Genomic DNA, 13,704 nt, shown 5'->3' on the forward strand with positions numbered 1-13,704 from the left:
AGTAGCACTGTCACATCTAAGAAACTTAACATTAATACACATATATAATATGCAATCTGTATACAAACTTCCCCAATGATAAAGACCGGTTCTTTTTTTTTTCTTTTAAGTTTTCAACTTTCATTCAGAATTTGGTATCACAGACATAACGTACGTAGTCATGAAGGTAGCTCTCCCCTAAAGGCTTATTCTTCGGCTTTGTATTGTGTTTATTTTTTAGGATGGGAAGGATTTGAATATATTTATCTCATCACACTCAATAATGTCACAGGCTGAAAGTCTCATTCTTTATTAGAAATTTGTTAACATATAATTCATACACCATACAATCCACCCACTTAAAGTACAACTTTATTATATATTAAGAGCTGTGAAACCATCACCACAATTTTAGGACATTTTCATTACCTCCAAAGAAATCCCATGGCCGTTAACAATCACTATGCATTTTCCCCTAGCTATCGCCAATCTACTTTACGTCTCTATGGATTTACCTATTTTCATATTTCATATAAATAGAATCATACCATATGTGGTTTTTGTGACTGGCTTCTTTCAATTGTTTTTAAGGTTCATCCATATTATAGTATGTATTAGTATTTCATTTATTTTTATTGCTGAATAATATTCCATTGTATGGATAAACCACATTTCATTTATTCAGCTCTCAGTTGATGGTTGTTTCCACTTTAGGGCTACTGTGAATAGTGCAGCTATGAACATTCATATACAAGTATTTGATACCTCAGCTTTTTTAGGTACATATCTAGGAGTGGCATTGCTGTGTAACATGGTAATTCTCTATATAACTTTTTGAGGAATCACCAAACTATATCACTCATCTTTCCCCCTTCCCAATGACCCCCATCCTCTGCCTTCCTCCAAACCTATATCTCAGTCACAATGAACTTCGTTTACTTTGTAAAAAGCTCCAGGCTCTCTCACCTCTGGGCATTTCCATTTACCATTTCCTCTCTCTGGATACTTTCATGCCCTTTTCCTGAAAAACTCCTCAGATACCACTTAACTTTCATTAACAAAATGTCCTCTCTGCCCCCCTGGATAAGGTTAGGTGTCCTTGATAGGTACTCCCACCACATCCTATATTTCCCCTATGATAACATTTGTAACACTTGATAGTAGCTTGTTTTGTTGTAATGTCTGCCAGCTAGACTATAAGCTCCCAGAAGTCAGGGACCACGTCTTCCTTGGCCACTCTATGTCCCATCGCACATGGTACAATGTCTTATACATGGCAGTTACCCAGTAAATATTTCTTGAAGAAATGCATTAATGAATTAATGAGAAAGTATTTCCTGGGTGAGTCATTCAACACATTACTTGCTATCATGGAGCTTAAACTCCAGCTGAGGAGAGAAGTTCAGTGTATTAGGAAGCAGTCGTTGGACAACAGAAAACAGCCGTGATCGAATGCTGCGGTATTGGATTCTGATAGCTGCTGGAGACGACCAGGCACTGCAGAAGATAGGGAAGGGAAGTGTTAGCATGGGCTCTGATGGTCAAGGGAGAAGCTCAGACTTGGGGTGAACCCAGGATTCCATCTCTGGACATGCCTTATTTAGAAACGTGGCTCAGAACTGTGGCTCAGTAAGGCGGGTGCAAGTACTGGGTTTGTTACTAATGAGTTTCTTTGGGGCCCAGGGATCCCAGGGGCCAGGGCATTGTAGAAGAAATGAGTCAGAAGACAACGGCGGAGACTCTAGCTGGCATGCACTATGTGGAAGTAGCACACAGGAAGCAGGCTCTGGAGCCACACTCAGATAAGCTGGGTAAGCTGGGAGGGCAGAAGAGGTAGTTGTTGTAAAATCCCCTTTAACAGATATTAGGATTCCATAATTCTATAGTGCAACTCCTGCAGATGATTTAGAAGCCATCATCCTCATTGTTTTCCACTCTCAGCAGTGATTCCTCCCTTTAACAGTAATTGGGAATCACCAGAGCTGTTAATAAGAACTAGTAAATGGTGTATTTGTGGAGTACTTTATATTTTGCAAACACCCATCATTCCAAACCCAAATCTGTGAGGTGTGTAAGATTCACTGGTGGTGGCGTGTAAGGTTGGAGAAGTTCAGCAATTTGCCAAGATCACAGCCCAGTAAATAATGGAGTCTGACTCCTCTGGGCTCCTGAATATTTTGCTTGGGGGTGAGGTAAACAGAGTGTAAGAGCTCATCCTGGGGGCCCCATTCCATGAAGCCAGTTTTATTCACCCTCTATTGAGCTGTCCTAATAGTAATATCTTTAACAAGGAATGGACTCCTAGTTTGAGAGGAAATCTTCACTATTTCAGTTCCAATCTGTCCCTCTGGGCCAGTAGCTTCTTCCATCTCACAGTGCTCCTTCATACCTTCTCTACTAGCACCAAGACACTGGGCTCATTGGAGAGGGAGGGGAATTGGGGTGGGGGTACTTGGGAAAATGCTGCATCCTCATCACAGAACTAAACAATGACAGTAGTGAGTCTTACTAATGCTGCACTTTGTCTCACCTTCCTTTGGCATAATAAATTAAATAATGTTGTATTGCTATTAAACTGATGAGAGAATTCTGACTAGGGGAGGTTAAATTCCTTGCCCAAGGCCATGAAGCTCGTAGGAGTGTAGTAAGATGACCCCAGATTCAGGGACCTAGCATTTAAATACTGCATATGCCACACTGGGGGTACTCCCAACCTCAGCTGCTCCTCCTGATGTTCCTAGAATGTCCCATTCCCTTCTAACTCTTACTTCCATGACTAATGTCCTCTAGGTCAATAAAGTCTTAAAAGGGAAAAGAGAAAAGATTTTCATGTGGACTGGGATAGTATTAATCTAGGTAACAAAGAAATCAAAGAGGAACTTTTCCAGTAGTTCCAGTGTCAAGAATTGGATCCAAAGCTTTGGGGTGGGGGTGGGGTTTAGTGCCTGTAGATGGTGAAAGAACTTCTACTGCCATCTAGTCTTCAGCAAGTCGCACCTTTATGACATTCTGCAGTTTGAGCAGCCCCTGTAGGTCTAAATGGCACCCCCGCTAGGCTGGCGTGGCGCATGGGCTTGGATCAGTTTTGGCTTGTCCATCTCCTTCTTCGTACCCACCGAGGTGGGTGGCTGAGGGGGTGTGATGAGCTGGGTGGGTGGACAAATAGATAGGCTTTTCTTCGGAATAGGAGTGCTGAGAGCAGACCAGAGAGAAGGTGGATGTGTGGTGGCAGAACGCCCACTTGGTTTTGAATTCTACTTACTCCCAGTAAAGCTAGTGGAGAGGTAGCTCAGGACAGCTACCCAGTGCTCAGGATCCTGGTGGCCCTTTGATTCTCTAGCTCCTCACTGCTCCCTAGCCTACCATCTTCTTCAACCTCCAATGGTGGATTCTTGTGGAGGAGGAAATGTTACAGGGAGAGTCAGATTGGGAGATTTCACTGCTGTGTTTGCATTGGTGACGAGACCCTTACCAGACTTTTGGCTAAGCAGATAAACTTGACTCTCAAGTGATCAAGACAGACACATTCCTTGCCCTCATGGAGGGTCCTCTCTAGAGGTTATATTATATAAAGCAGCTGCAGTGAGATTTGAGCTCATGACTCCTTATTTAGAAGACTGTAGCTCTAATTGCCTGACTGGGTGAAAAACAAAAGACAAATGCCAGTCCACTGGCTCTTGAGGGATCCAGAGAAACAACAGGAGAAGCCCAATACTGGTCTCTGGTTTCTTCAGTAAATATTGGTCATTTATGCTTTTTCCCCCTTTCTGAAATTAACCATTTCATGGAATCATCAGATTTATTGACAAATTACATATGGTATTTACAAAAAAGTTTTCCTCTCCTCTGAATTAGTACTTGTATCTTATCTTCCTGCTTTCCTAGTGGCACTGCCAGGTCCACCCTCTTCTTGGGACCCACTGACCATTCTCTCCCACCCTTCCTCTGCCCCCAAGCTTGAGGAAATCTCTTTTTCATTTGCTGGGGCAAAGATTCTCTTCACCTTCCAGTTCTGGCCAAGACATTTTTTCTTTACCAGCAAATTTTGTCCTCATTCCCGGGTTCTGGGTTTGGAAATAAAAACAGGGAAAACCCGTGGACTATTTCTTCTTTCCTGCCGCATCTTTATCCTGAGGCAATGAACATAGAGCTGACTACCCATCTGAAAGGGAAAAGTGAAAGTGAAAAGCAAGGAAAGAAAACCTTCAAAGATTAATGTCTCAAAAATTATTCTATCTATAATTTTTGAGATATTCACAAATTGAGAGAGTTCAAGGACCCTTTTATTTCCCGCTCCTTGAGTTGGTTGATTTGCCCCACATGTTTCATGGTTTCTGATGTTTTTGTGCACCAAAGGGAGATCTTTCACTTGCCCTCCTGCTCTATTACATGACCCGGAGGAAGTGGTTGTTATTTATAGATATATATATATATTTATATCTATATATATTTATAGATATTCTGAAGCTGACTGTAGACCTCTCTTTTAAATGATCAGATGTGTGAATAAAAAACATTTCCCATTTCCTCCCCCAGAATGCATTACTCTCAGAGCTCATTCTATCTGTGCTCTCATCCATGAGACTTTCTTTCAATAAGACACGCTCACTTGCAATGTGTAACCAGTCCTTGAAGCACTCTTGGTTAAAAGTTATGCTCTGAAGTTAGACTGTTGGACTTAAGTCCTAGGTCTGTTGCTTAATAGGTGTGGGACTTTAGACAAGTTACTTAATTTTTATCTTAAAAAATGGAGATAGTAGTACCTATCTCATAGGGTTGCTGTGAAGAGTAAATGAGTCTATGCATCTTAAGCTTCTATCTCAGCAAGAGCAAGCTCTGGCAAATATTTTCATGGTCTTATTACCACTGTCATCAGTCATCATCATCATTGTCATTGTCACCACCAGCACCATCTTAATAACCATCAGCATCATTCCTGAGTGGTAAGAATGGTGACTGGTTTTCTGGTTGATATAATATTTGTATCCCTAAGTGAGAGGCATACAGACTTAGATTACTTCCAGTCTACTTTCAGATCATGTTGATCTGACCCTACCCATGGTTCTGTTATTGAACAATGTTACAGAATTCTGGAATATGATTTAATTTGACTCACTACTTTATATGCTTTTGTGCTTTTCCTTTATGTAAATATTTCTTTATATACTTGGAATATTTAAAATAAAGTATTAAACTTAACTCTTATGACATATGAGTATTTAATTAAAAATATCTTTTTGGAAGTTCTGAAATATTTATATACATGTATGTGTGTATGTGTGTGTGTGTGTGTGTATGTATATATATATATAGGCTCATACTTTCATACAAATTATTACTTTTAAAAAGGTAAAACAAAAACAACATGAAAATTGGAAACCAAACTGTCATCTCAGAGTTCCTCCTCCTGGGCCTGCCCATTGAACCAGATCAGCGAGACCTGTTCTATGCTCTGTTCCTGGCCATGTATCTTACCACCATCCTTGGGAACCTCCTCATCATTGTCCTCATTCGACTGGACTCTCACCTCCACACGCCCATGTATTTGTTTCTCAGCAATTTGTCTTTCTCTGACCTCTGCTTTTCCTCTGTCACAATGCCCAAATTGCTGCAGAACATGCAGAGTGAAGTCCCATCCATCCCGTATGCAGGATGCCTGACCCAAATGTACTTCTTCCTGCTTTTTGCAGACCTAGAGAGCTTCCTCCTTGTGGCCATGGCCTATGACCGCTATGTGGCCATCTGCTTCCCCCTGCACTACACCACCATCATGAGCCCCAAGCTCTGTCTGTCCCTGGTGGTGCTGTCCTGGGTGCTGACCATATTCATCTCTTTGTTGCACACCTTGCTGATGGCTCAACTGTCTTTCTGTGCTGATAATGTGATCCCCCACTTTTTCTGTGACATGTCAGCTCTGCTAAAGTTGGCCTGCTCTGACATTCAGATAAATGAAATGGTGATTTTTATCTTGGGTGGGCTTGTCATTATTGTTCCATTTCTGTTGATCTTTTTATCCTATGCTCGAATAGTGTCCTCCATCCTCAAGGTCCCTTCTGCCAGGGGTATCCGCAAGGCCTTCTCCACCTGTGGCTCCCACCTCTCTGTGGTGTCTCTCTTTTATGGGACAATCATTGGCCTCTACTTGTGCCCTTCAGCTAACAATTCTACTGTTAAGGAGACTCTCATGGCTGTGATGTACACTGTGGTGACCCCCATGCTGAACCCCTTTATTTACAGTCTGAGGAATCAAGACATAAAGGGAGCCCTGGGAAGAGCCTTTTCAAAGCAGACAATTCACTTTTCTCTGGGACAGTGACTTTAAAGATTAAAGTATGTTTTCAGATAGTAGGTGTAATACTGACAATAAGTAGCATTCTGAATAGTCTAGGAGCACTCAAGCTTGGCACTACTAATGCAGCCCCCACAGCACTTCGAAGGGGTGTTTTCCCAAATGTAATTAGATGAGGGTCCATTGTGCCTCTTGGGTTTACCACTGTGTCTTGGGTGTGATGTAGCACAAGGGCTGACATGTAGTGGACACTCGATGACTGTTAGTTCGATTTTGAATAAATACGACTGTAACCTTGGTGTTTACTGCAGTCAAAGAATGTATAATAGTTCCTAATTCTCTAGAAGATAAATCCGAATTCCTCAGCCACTTCAGTGCTTTGCTTTTGCCAAACATATCTGTTCCATGAAGAATATCTTCCAATTTATTATGTGGTTGCTATTGTAATAGTTTACTCTCCAGGATCATCATGTCTCCCCTTGCTAGCCCATTCAGTTCTTCATTTTATTTTCGGTTGTTGATTGAGTCACCCTTTAAATGACCACATTCTAAAATTATCTCTTTCCCTTTAATTGTACCAATCATTTATCGGTTAATGGCAAATTACTTCTTTTGATAATGTCTATATTTTGGATGAGAATTCCTCTTTTGAATTAAAATCATATGATATGGAATGGACCGTAGAATTCTGTTATGAATTTCTTAATTTATAGACAGTAAAATGGTGGCCCATCTAGAGCCGAAGGTAACACAAATAGTGATAGAAGGACTAGAATCTATTTATGATCCCTGGGTAGAGTTTTTCTGCTGGAATATTATGCTGAAATTACTTGATGCTTTTTTTGTTTACTTCTTTTCTTATCACGTATATTGCAAGTGTCTTGAAGACAGGTGCCTTGTGCCGTCTAATCCCTGCAATGCCTCATTCAGTGCCTTGTATCTGTTAGACAAAGAATAAATATTTATTGATTTGATTTGAATGTATTTTGGTGTGTTTCTTGAAATGAATTTATGTCTTAAAAATCTCACCTTTTAAAAGAAGTCTTCCTAATAATGGCAGCTTTTATTTCATTTCTTCTTCAGAAAATTTTATTGATTATGAAAATAATGCATTCTCACCAGGAAATATCCAAACAGCAAAGAAATAAATAATAGAGTGGAATGTGTGGATCTCCCATTGTTCTGCACTTCCTTCCATGATGGCAGTTAAAAGTTGGGGAATGCTCTTCTAAATATTGTCAATGCACAGACTAACTTTATATACAACAAATCAATAGGACTAGCTGCCATTTTCTCACTGTTGTTACTTGAAATATATTCTGAATTCATAATTTCATATAAAGACATGTAACTATTTTAGAAGCATTATAGTGTTTTGTTGAACGGGTGCATTTACCATAATTTATTTAAGTAATTTATTCTTGATGGACATTTGGGTTGTTTTCAGTTTTTTATTATTTTGAGCAATGCTTCAGTTTTATTTCCTGGTTCATATGTGTTTTGTGTGTGTGTGTGTGTGTGGACTTATGCTGTGTTACTATGGACACATTCTTAGAAATGAGTGTACTCAATCAAAGGATGTGAATTTTTACAATTGGATAGAAACCACCTCCAAAGAGTTCTTCTAAGATAGACGCCCTCCAGAATTAAATGAGAGCGGTTATTTCTTTACAATGTTTCCCAAACTGGATATTTTGCTTTCAAAATATTTATCAACCTGATGTCCCAAACTATGAGATTTTTCTATTTTTAAATTGAATTTCTGTGTATGTCAGTGACGTCAAACACTTCTTTATACTGATGAGCTTTTGATGTGTTATTTGTGCATATTCTTTGCTTTGAGTCGAGTTTTTCCCTATGAATAGCATTGCTTTATCTGTCTTGTAGGTTGCATTTCCCTCAGTTATTCATCTTTTGACTTTGATATGGTGTATTTTCCCCTTGCTGAAGATTGCGAATTTCAAAGTAGACAAATCACTTGATCTTTATTTCGGATATACTTTTTTTCTTTGACATGCTTGGAGAGGGCTCTTCTATCCTGAAATTATGTTATCCCATTTTTATCCCTAGTTCCTATAAACTTGTAGTTTCTACATCTCTATCTTTGATCCACCTTCAGATCTATCTTGTTATATCCCAATAAAAACGTTGTTGGGAAATAAACTGAAGTTATGTTGAATTATTACATTGATTTATGAGGGAGAGTTGGCTATTTATAAAGTTGTTTTATAAACTCCAAAATTTAAAATTAGACTCTATTTCAAACATCCAGACAATACAGAAACGAATTTCACTTATTGCTCTGTACCCATCCCTGTGAATAAACACCTTGTCACGTTTGCTTCAGGTCTAATTTTTAATTTAACAAGAAATTAAGACACTGTAGGAATAAAAATTGCTAGTGCTTTGGAAAGCTAAAACAAAACGGGGGCAAGGGTAGAGCGTAGTTCTCTTGTAGTCATTATTGTTGAAACGCCAGTGAATCCAGACCTGCCCTCACACCTCTTGGGGTGCAGCTCTCCATCGGAACCCCCTTTTTAGGGCGTCCTTGACCTCTTTGTTGCGAAGGCTGTAGATGAAAGGGTTCAGGGTCGGTGTGACTACTGCATAGACCACGCTAGCCAGGCGGTCGTAGCGGGCAGAGTAGGCAGACGACGGCCGGAAATAGACCGAGAGGACCGAGCTGAAGAAAAGCGACACCACCACCAGGTGGGCCCCGCAGGTGGAGAAGGCGCGGCGCCGCCCCTCCGCAGACCGCACTCCCAGCACCGCGACGAGGATGCGCACGTAGGACAGGGACACCAGGAGCAGCGGGGTCAGCACCACGGCCAGGCCCTCGGAGAAGACGGCTGTCTCCACGGCAGACGTGTCCGAGGTCGCCAGGCTCAGCATCACCGTCATGTCACAGAAGAAGTGGCGCACGGGGGCGGATCGCGGGTAGGAGAGCTGGGACATGAGTAGCGTGTGCAGCAGCGAGTGCAGGTGGGCCACCGCCCAGGACGCCCCCACCAGCGCTGCAGACCGCCAGGGCGTCATGACCGCGCCGTAGTGCAGGGGGCGTCAGACGGCCACTGCGCGATCGTAGGACATGGCGGCCAGCAGGTAGCTCTCGGTGATGCCCAAAGCCCCAAAGAAGTACATCTGGGCAAAGCATCCCTGGAAGGACACGGCCTGGCCCGGGTGGAGCAGGCCGGCCAGCAGTCTGGGGACAGTGACGGTGGTAAAGCAGAGGTCCACGAGGCTCAGGTGGCCCAAGAAGTAATACATGGGGGAGCGGAGAGCCCCGTCAGACCTTACCACCACCACCATGCTCAGGTTGCCCAGGGCATTGACCAGGTAGACACCAAGGAAGATCAGGAACAACAGCAGGTGGATGTCTGTCCCGTCCATCAGGCCCAGGAGGAGGAACTCTGGGGCAGAGGTGCGGTTGGCCAGGGCCATGGGGTGCCCGCACAAGTGGGGGTGCTGAGGGGAGAGAGGAGGCAGTGGGCCTAAATTCTGGCACCTCTAGGTAGACTTCTGCATGTTGAGGTTCCGTGTAATATTTTAGAACTGCTGCTTGCTAAAATGGCTTAAAAACCGGTTTTATGAAAAAACTGAATTTCAGAAGGGTGTTCTAGGGTAGTGAGCCTCAAGCTTTGGAGTAGATCAAACCTGATTTTGAGTCCTGGCTCTATCACTCAAGTGATGTGACCTCTCTGACCCTCAGTTTCTTCTTCTTTTTTAAGTGAGGAACATACTAGTTGCTACCCCTACAGTTGTGAGGATGGAGCAGATAATAAATCTAAAGCTCTTGGCACAGTGCCGCACTCAAACTGTCATTTAGCTAACTATCTTCATCTTCAACATCATCATCATTTGCTTAGTCAGCCAGCAGTTGGGGCAGAATTGGGACCCAGGCAATCTGAATACCAGTCGAAGGTTTTTCACTAGACACCTTAACCGCATTTGCCATTCATTTATTCAGCACGTATTATGCGGTAGCTCAGAGGGCTATAGTTTTTTAAGTATGCTTTTCTTAATCTCCGCTGAAACCTGCTTCCTCCTAACTTCCACAAGTGGCCCCAGTTTTGGCCTCTGGAGGCTACACATCAAATCTGCTTTCTCTGCAGTTTTTCACATAGTGTTTGAAGAAATCTATTCTAGGTCTACTAAGTCTTCTTTTCTCCAACCCAAACACCCCCTGGTGCTTTAGATTCTTTCTTATAGGACCCATTTTCCAGGTCCTTTCCCACTCTGGTCACCTGTGCTTTGTTTTTCTTAATGGGAAGAGGACACAGTGCTCTAGCTGCGGTTGGGCTGCGTGGAGTTCCCAGGGGGCAGTAAACAGCTCAACGGTACACTTCATACCTATTTATCGAGTGTCTGCTTTGGATCAGGTGTTGTGTTTCTCTCTAGGACTATAAAGGTAGGTCAGCCATTGTCCTTAACCTCCAGCCGTGCCAATGTAATAAGCAGTTCACTAAATGTGAACAAAGTAGGAGTGATTTTTTTCTGCTTGGCTGATTCAGGGAAGATTCCAAAGAAGAGGGGTTTGAACTGGGGTTAGAAGAATGGGTAGGAGATCACCAGACAGAGACTTGGGAGTGAGAAGGGAATTTCAGGCAGTGCAGGAGAGCCAAAATGGGGCTGCTTCTTCCTTACTGCTATAAGACAGAGTAGAGTGGGGTGGGAAGGAAAATAGAACAAAAGGCGTCTCACCTGAAGGGCAGCATGCCAGGCCTCAACACTGTCTGCTGGGTCTGTGGGCTGGTCTCCCTCCTGGTCAGAGGTCCCCAGTCTTTAGGACAGATGCAGCATGAACCCTCTCTGCCCCGAAACTTCAGCGCATTTCCTGTGGGCTTGGACAGCAGCCTTTGAGAGAGAGAAAGCCAGCACTGTAAGGGCCCTGGAATTCCTGATCATGCTGTTTCCACTCAGCCCTGCTGCCTTGCCAGTCTCCCCATTGCCCACTGGATACAGTGTGAACTGCTCAGCATGACATCCAGAGCTTTCCAGCTTGGTTCCCAGCATTCTTCTCCAGCCTCGGCTCGCTGCTTCCACATGCTTCCCTTCCCAGACCCCAGCCAGGTTGGCCTTGTCACTATCCCTTGCTTAAACCTTTCTCCCATGCCTTTCCTGCACACTGGTCTTCCTACCCCATCCGAGTACCCAACTCTGGCTCCACCTCCCCCAGGAAGCCCCACCTCCTTTCTTGACTTTTCCAGCACACATGAATGCCTCTCTCTATCTCTCATAGCCCTCATTTGGAACTTAGCCCTCATCTGCTGGTATTAAAGTGACTTTTGCTGCTGTGATGTTCATTTTCCCCACTAGATGACAAGCCTTCTGAGGGCAAATATTTAGTTGTCTGTTCCCATCTGGCTTTAGGCCTGGCACAGGGCTTTATTTTAAATCTCCTGGCAGTCAAGGAAGGCTCCAAAGAGGAGGTGGCATTTGAGCAGGGCCAGATTGAAGGACAAGGCATTCACTGGATGGACAAGAGTGGAAGAAAATTCTGGAGAGAGGGAATAACATGTATAAAGGAAATTACAAAGGAAACAGCAGAGAAGTTATGTAATCTCTTCACTTAGAAAATAGTAGGTGCTTAATAAATGTCAATTTCCTCCCCTACCCAGCCCCTAAACACTTTTGGTAATGGGAGATATATTGACGAGCTTCAGTTGGCTCCCCATGAGATACCTGGCACAGGGCTTATTTCCCTGGATGCTAAGTGGATGTTGTCAACCTAGAGCCCTTTCCTGAAGTCCGGGCATGGCAGTGTCTACTTTGAAATGGATAGGAAAAATTCACTTAAGGTCATCAAATGAGGCAGAGATACTTAGGATCTAGGATCAGAAACCCCATTTCTTAGGCAGCTTGCAGCCCTAAATCTTATATGAAGAAGGTCACCTTTGTAGGAAACACTTAGATGCACCAAGACGCAGAGGCACACGGGGATACAAGCCTACCCACCGACATAGACACAGCCTGATAAATCCAGACACACACACATGCCAGAGATACACTCACACCCACTAGGATGGGAATATGCATATTTAGGCACATGTAGGCACATGTAGACACCTGCTTACGGTCATTTACACCCAGGATAGACACATACACAGATTCACTCACAGATCCACCCATATACATACACGCCACATACACATGAAGACCCAGACACAGACCCACCCCTACACACAAAAATGCCAGAGGCACAAAGAGACCTCCACGGAACGTCCCAGGCACTTGAGACCACGAAGGAGCCTGTACATAAAACCAACAACTCCCTCCTTCCTGTCTGTTGCCTTAGGTCTCCACCTGCCGTAACAGAGTGGGGAGTGGGTGGTGGCCCCCAGCACTCTGAGTTCTGGGAGTTTCTATCCAATTCCTTGACCCCAATCTCTTGCTGGTCAGCCCAGATTCTTCTCTCCATGGTGCCCCAAATAACTTCCTCTGCAACTGCAGTTTTAACCCAAGATGAGCCCTTTCTTCTTTTTTGTGTGTGTGTGGATATATATATATACACACACATATATATATATATATATAAATTTTTTTTATTGAAGTATAGTCAGTTTACAATGTTTTGTCAATTTCTGGTGTACAGCATAATGCTTCAGTCATATAGGAACACACATATATTCATTTTCATACTCTTTTTCACCATAAGTTACTACAAGATATTGAATATAGTTCTCTGCGCTATACAGTATGAATTTGTTGTTTATCTGTTTTATGTATAGTAGTTAGTATCTGCAAATCTTGAACTCCCAGTTTATCCCTTCCCACCCTCTTCCCACCTCCAGTAACCATAAGTTTGTTTTTCTATGTCTGTGGGTCTGTTTCTGTCTTGTAAATAAGTTCGTTTGTCTTTTTTTAAGATTCCACATATAAGTGATATCACATGGTATTTTCCTTTCTCTTTCTGGCTTACTTCACTTAGAATGACAATCTCCATTTCCATCCATGTTGCTGTAAATGGTATTATTTCATTATTTTTTTTATGGCTGAGTAGTATTCCATTGTATAAAGATACCACAACTTATTCATCAAGTCACAGGATGAGCCCTTTTATTTGAAGGGCTTCCTCCCCTCCTCTGCTTTCCTTTGCTAACTTCTCTTTCATTTTTCTTAAATAATGATCTTACCTGCTGTACCTTTCCTATGTCAGGCAGGTACTCAAGCACCAGGGACACATTGGCTGTTACTTCTCATTTCTCTCACTCAGATACTTGATTTTCTCACTTTGCTTTCCCACTCTTGATTATGCCATTCCCTCCCAGCAAGTCTCCTGCCTGACCACTTACCTGTGAGCATAAACAGGCTCTGCCCTCTGCACGACATACCAGAGGCTGATATGCTTCTAGCAAGGGAGTTAAAGCAGGTATGCCCCTGAGAGGAAGGTTTACCTCAATAGCCAAAGGCATGAGGAATGGAATGAGGGCTGGGAG

General features: G+C 43.0%; 2 protein-coding genes across 2 annotated transcripts; one reads left to right on the forward strand and one right to left on the reverse strand.

Moving 5' to 3' along the window:
* The first annotated feature begins 5,344 nt into the window (after positions 1-5,344).
* Positions 5,345-6,295, forward strand: LOC105065191 (olfactory receptor-like protein DTMT). The gene has a single exon (XM_010950250.2). It carries the CDS (start codon positions 5,345-5,347, stop codon positions 6,293-6,295), a length of 951 nt encoding a protein of 316 aa, XP_010948552.2.
* Positions 6,296-8,699: 2,404 nt separating this feature from the next.
* OR1R1 (olfactory receptor family 1 subfamily R member 1) lies at positions 8,700-11,301 on the reverse strand. The gene is made up of 2 exons (XM_010950249.2): positions 10,970-11,301; positions 8,700-9,733 (listed from the first exon to the last, which is right to left on the reverse strand). Exon 2 carries the CDS (start codon positions 9,302-9,304, stop codon positions 8,765-8,767), a length of 540 nt encoding a protein of 179 aa, XP_010948551.2. The 5' UTR covers positions 9,305-9,733; positions 10,970-11,301; the 3' UTR covers positions 8,700-8,764.
* Between the last annotated feature and the right edge of the window lie 2,403 nt (positions 11,302-13,704).

Source organism: Camelus bactrianus, chromosome 16, assembly GCF_048773025.1.
Source record: "Camelus bactrianus isolate YW-2024 breed Bactrian camel chromosome 16, ASM4877302v1, whole genome shotgun sequence".
Lineage (NCBI taxonomy): Eukaryota > Metazoa > Chordata > Mammalia > Artiodactyla > Camelidae > Camelus > Camelus bactrianus.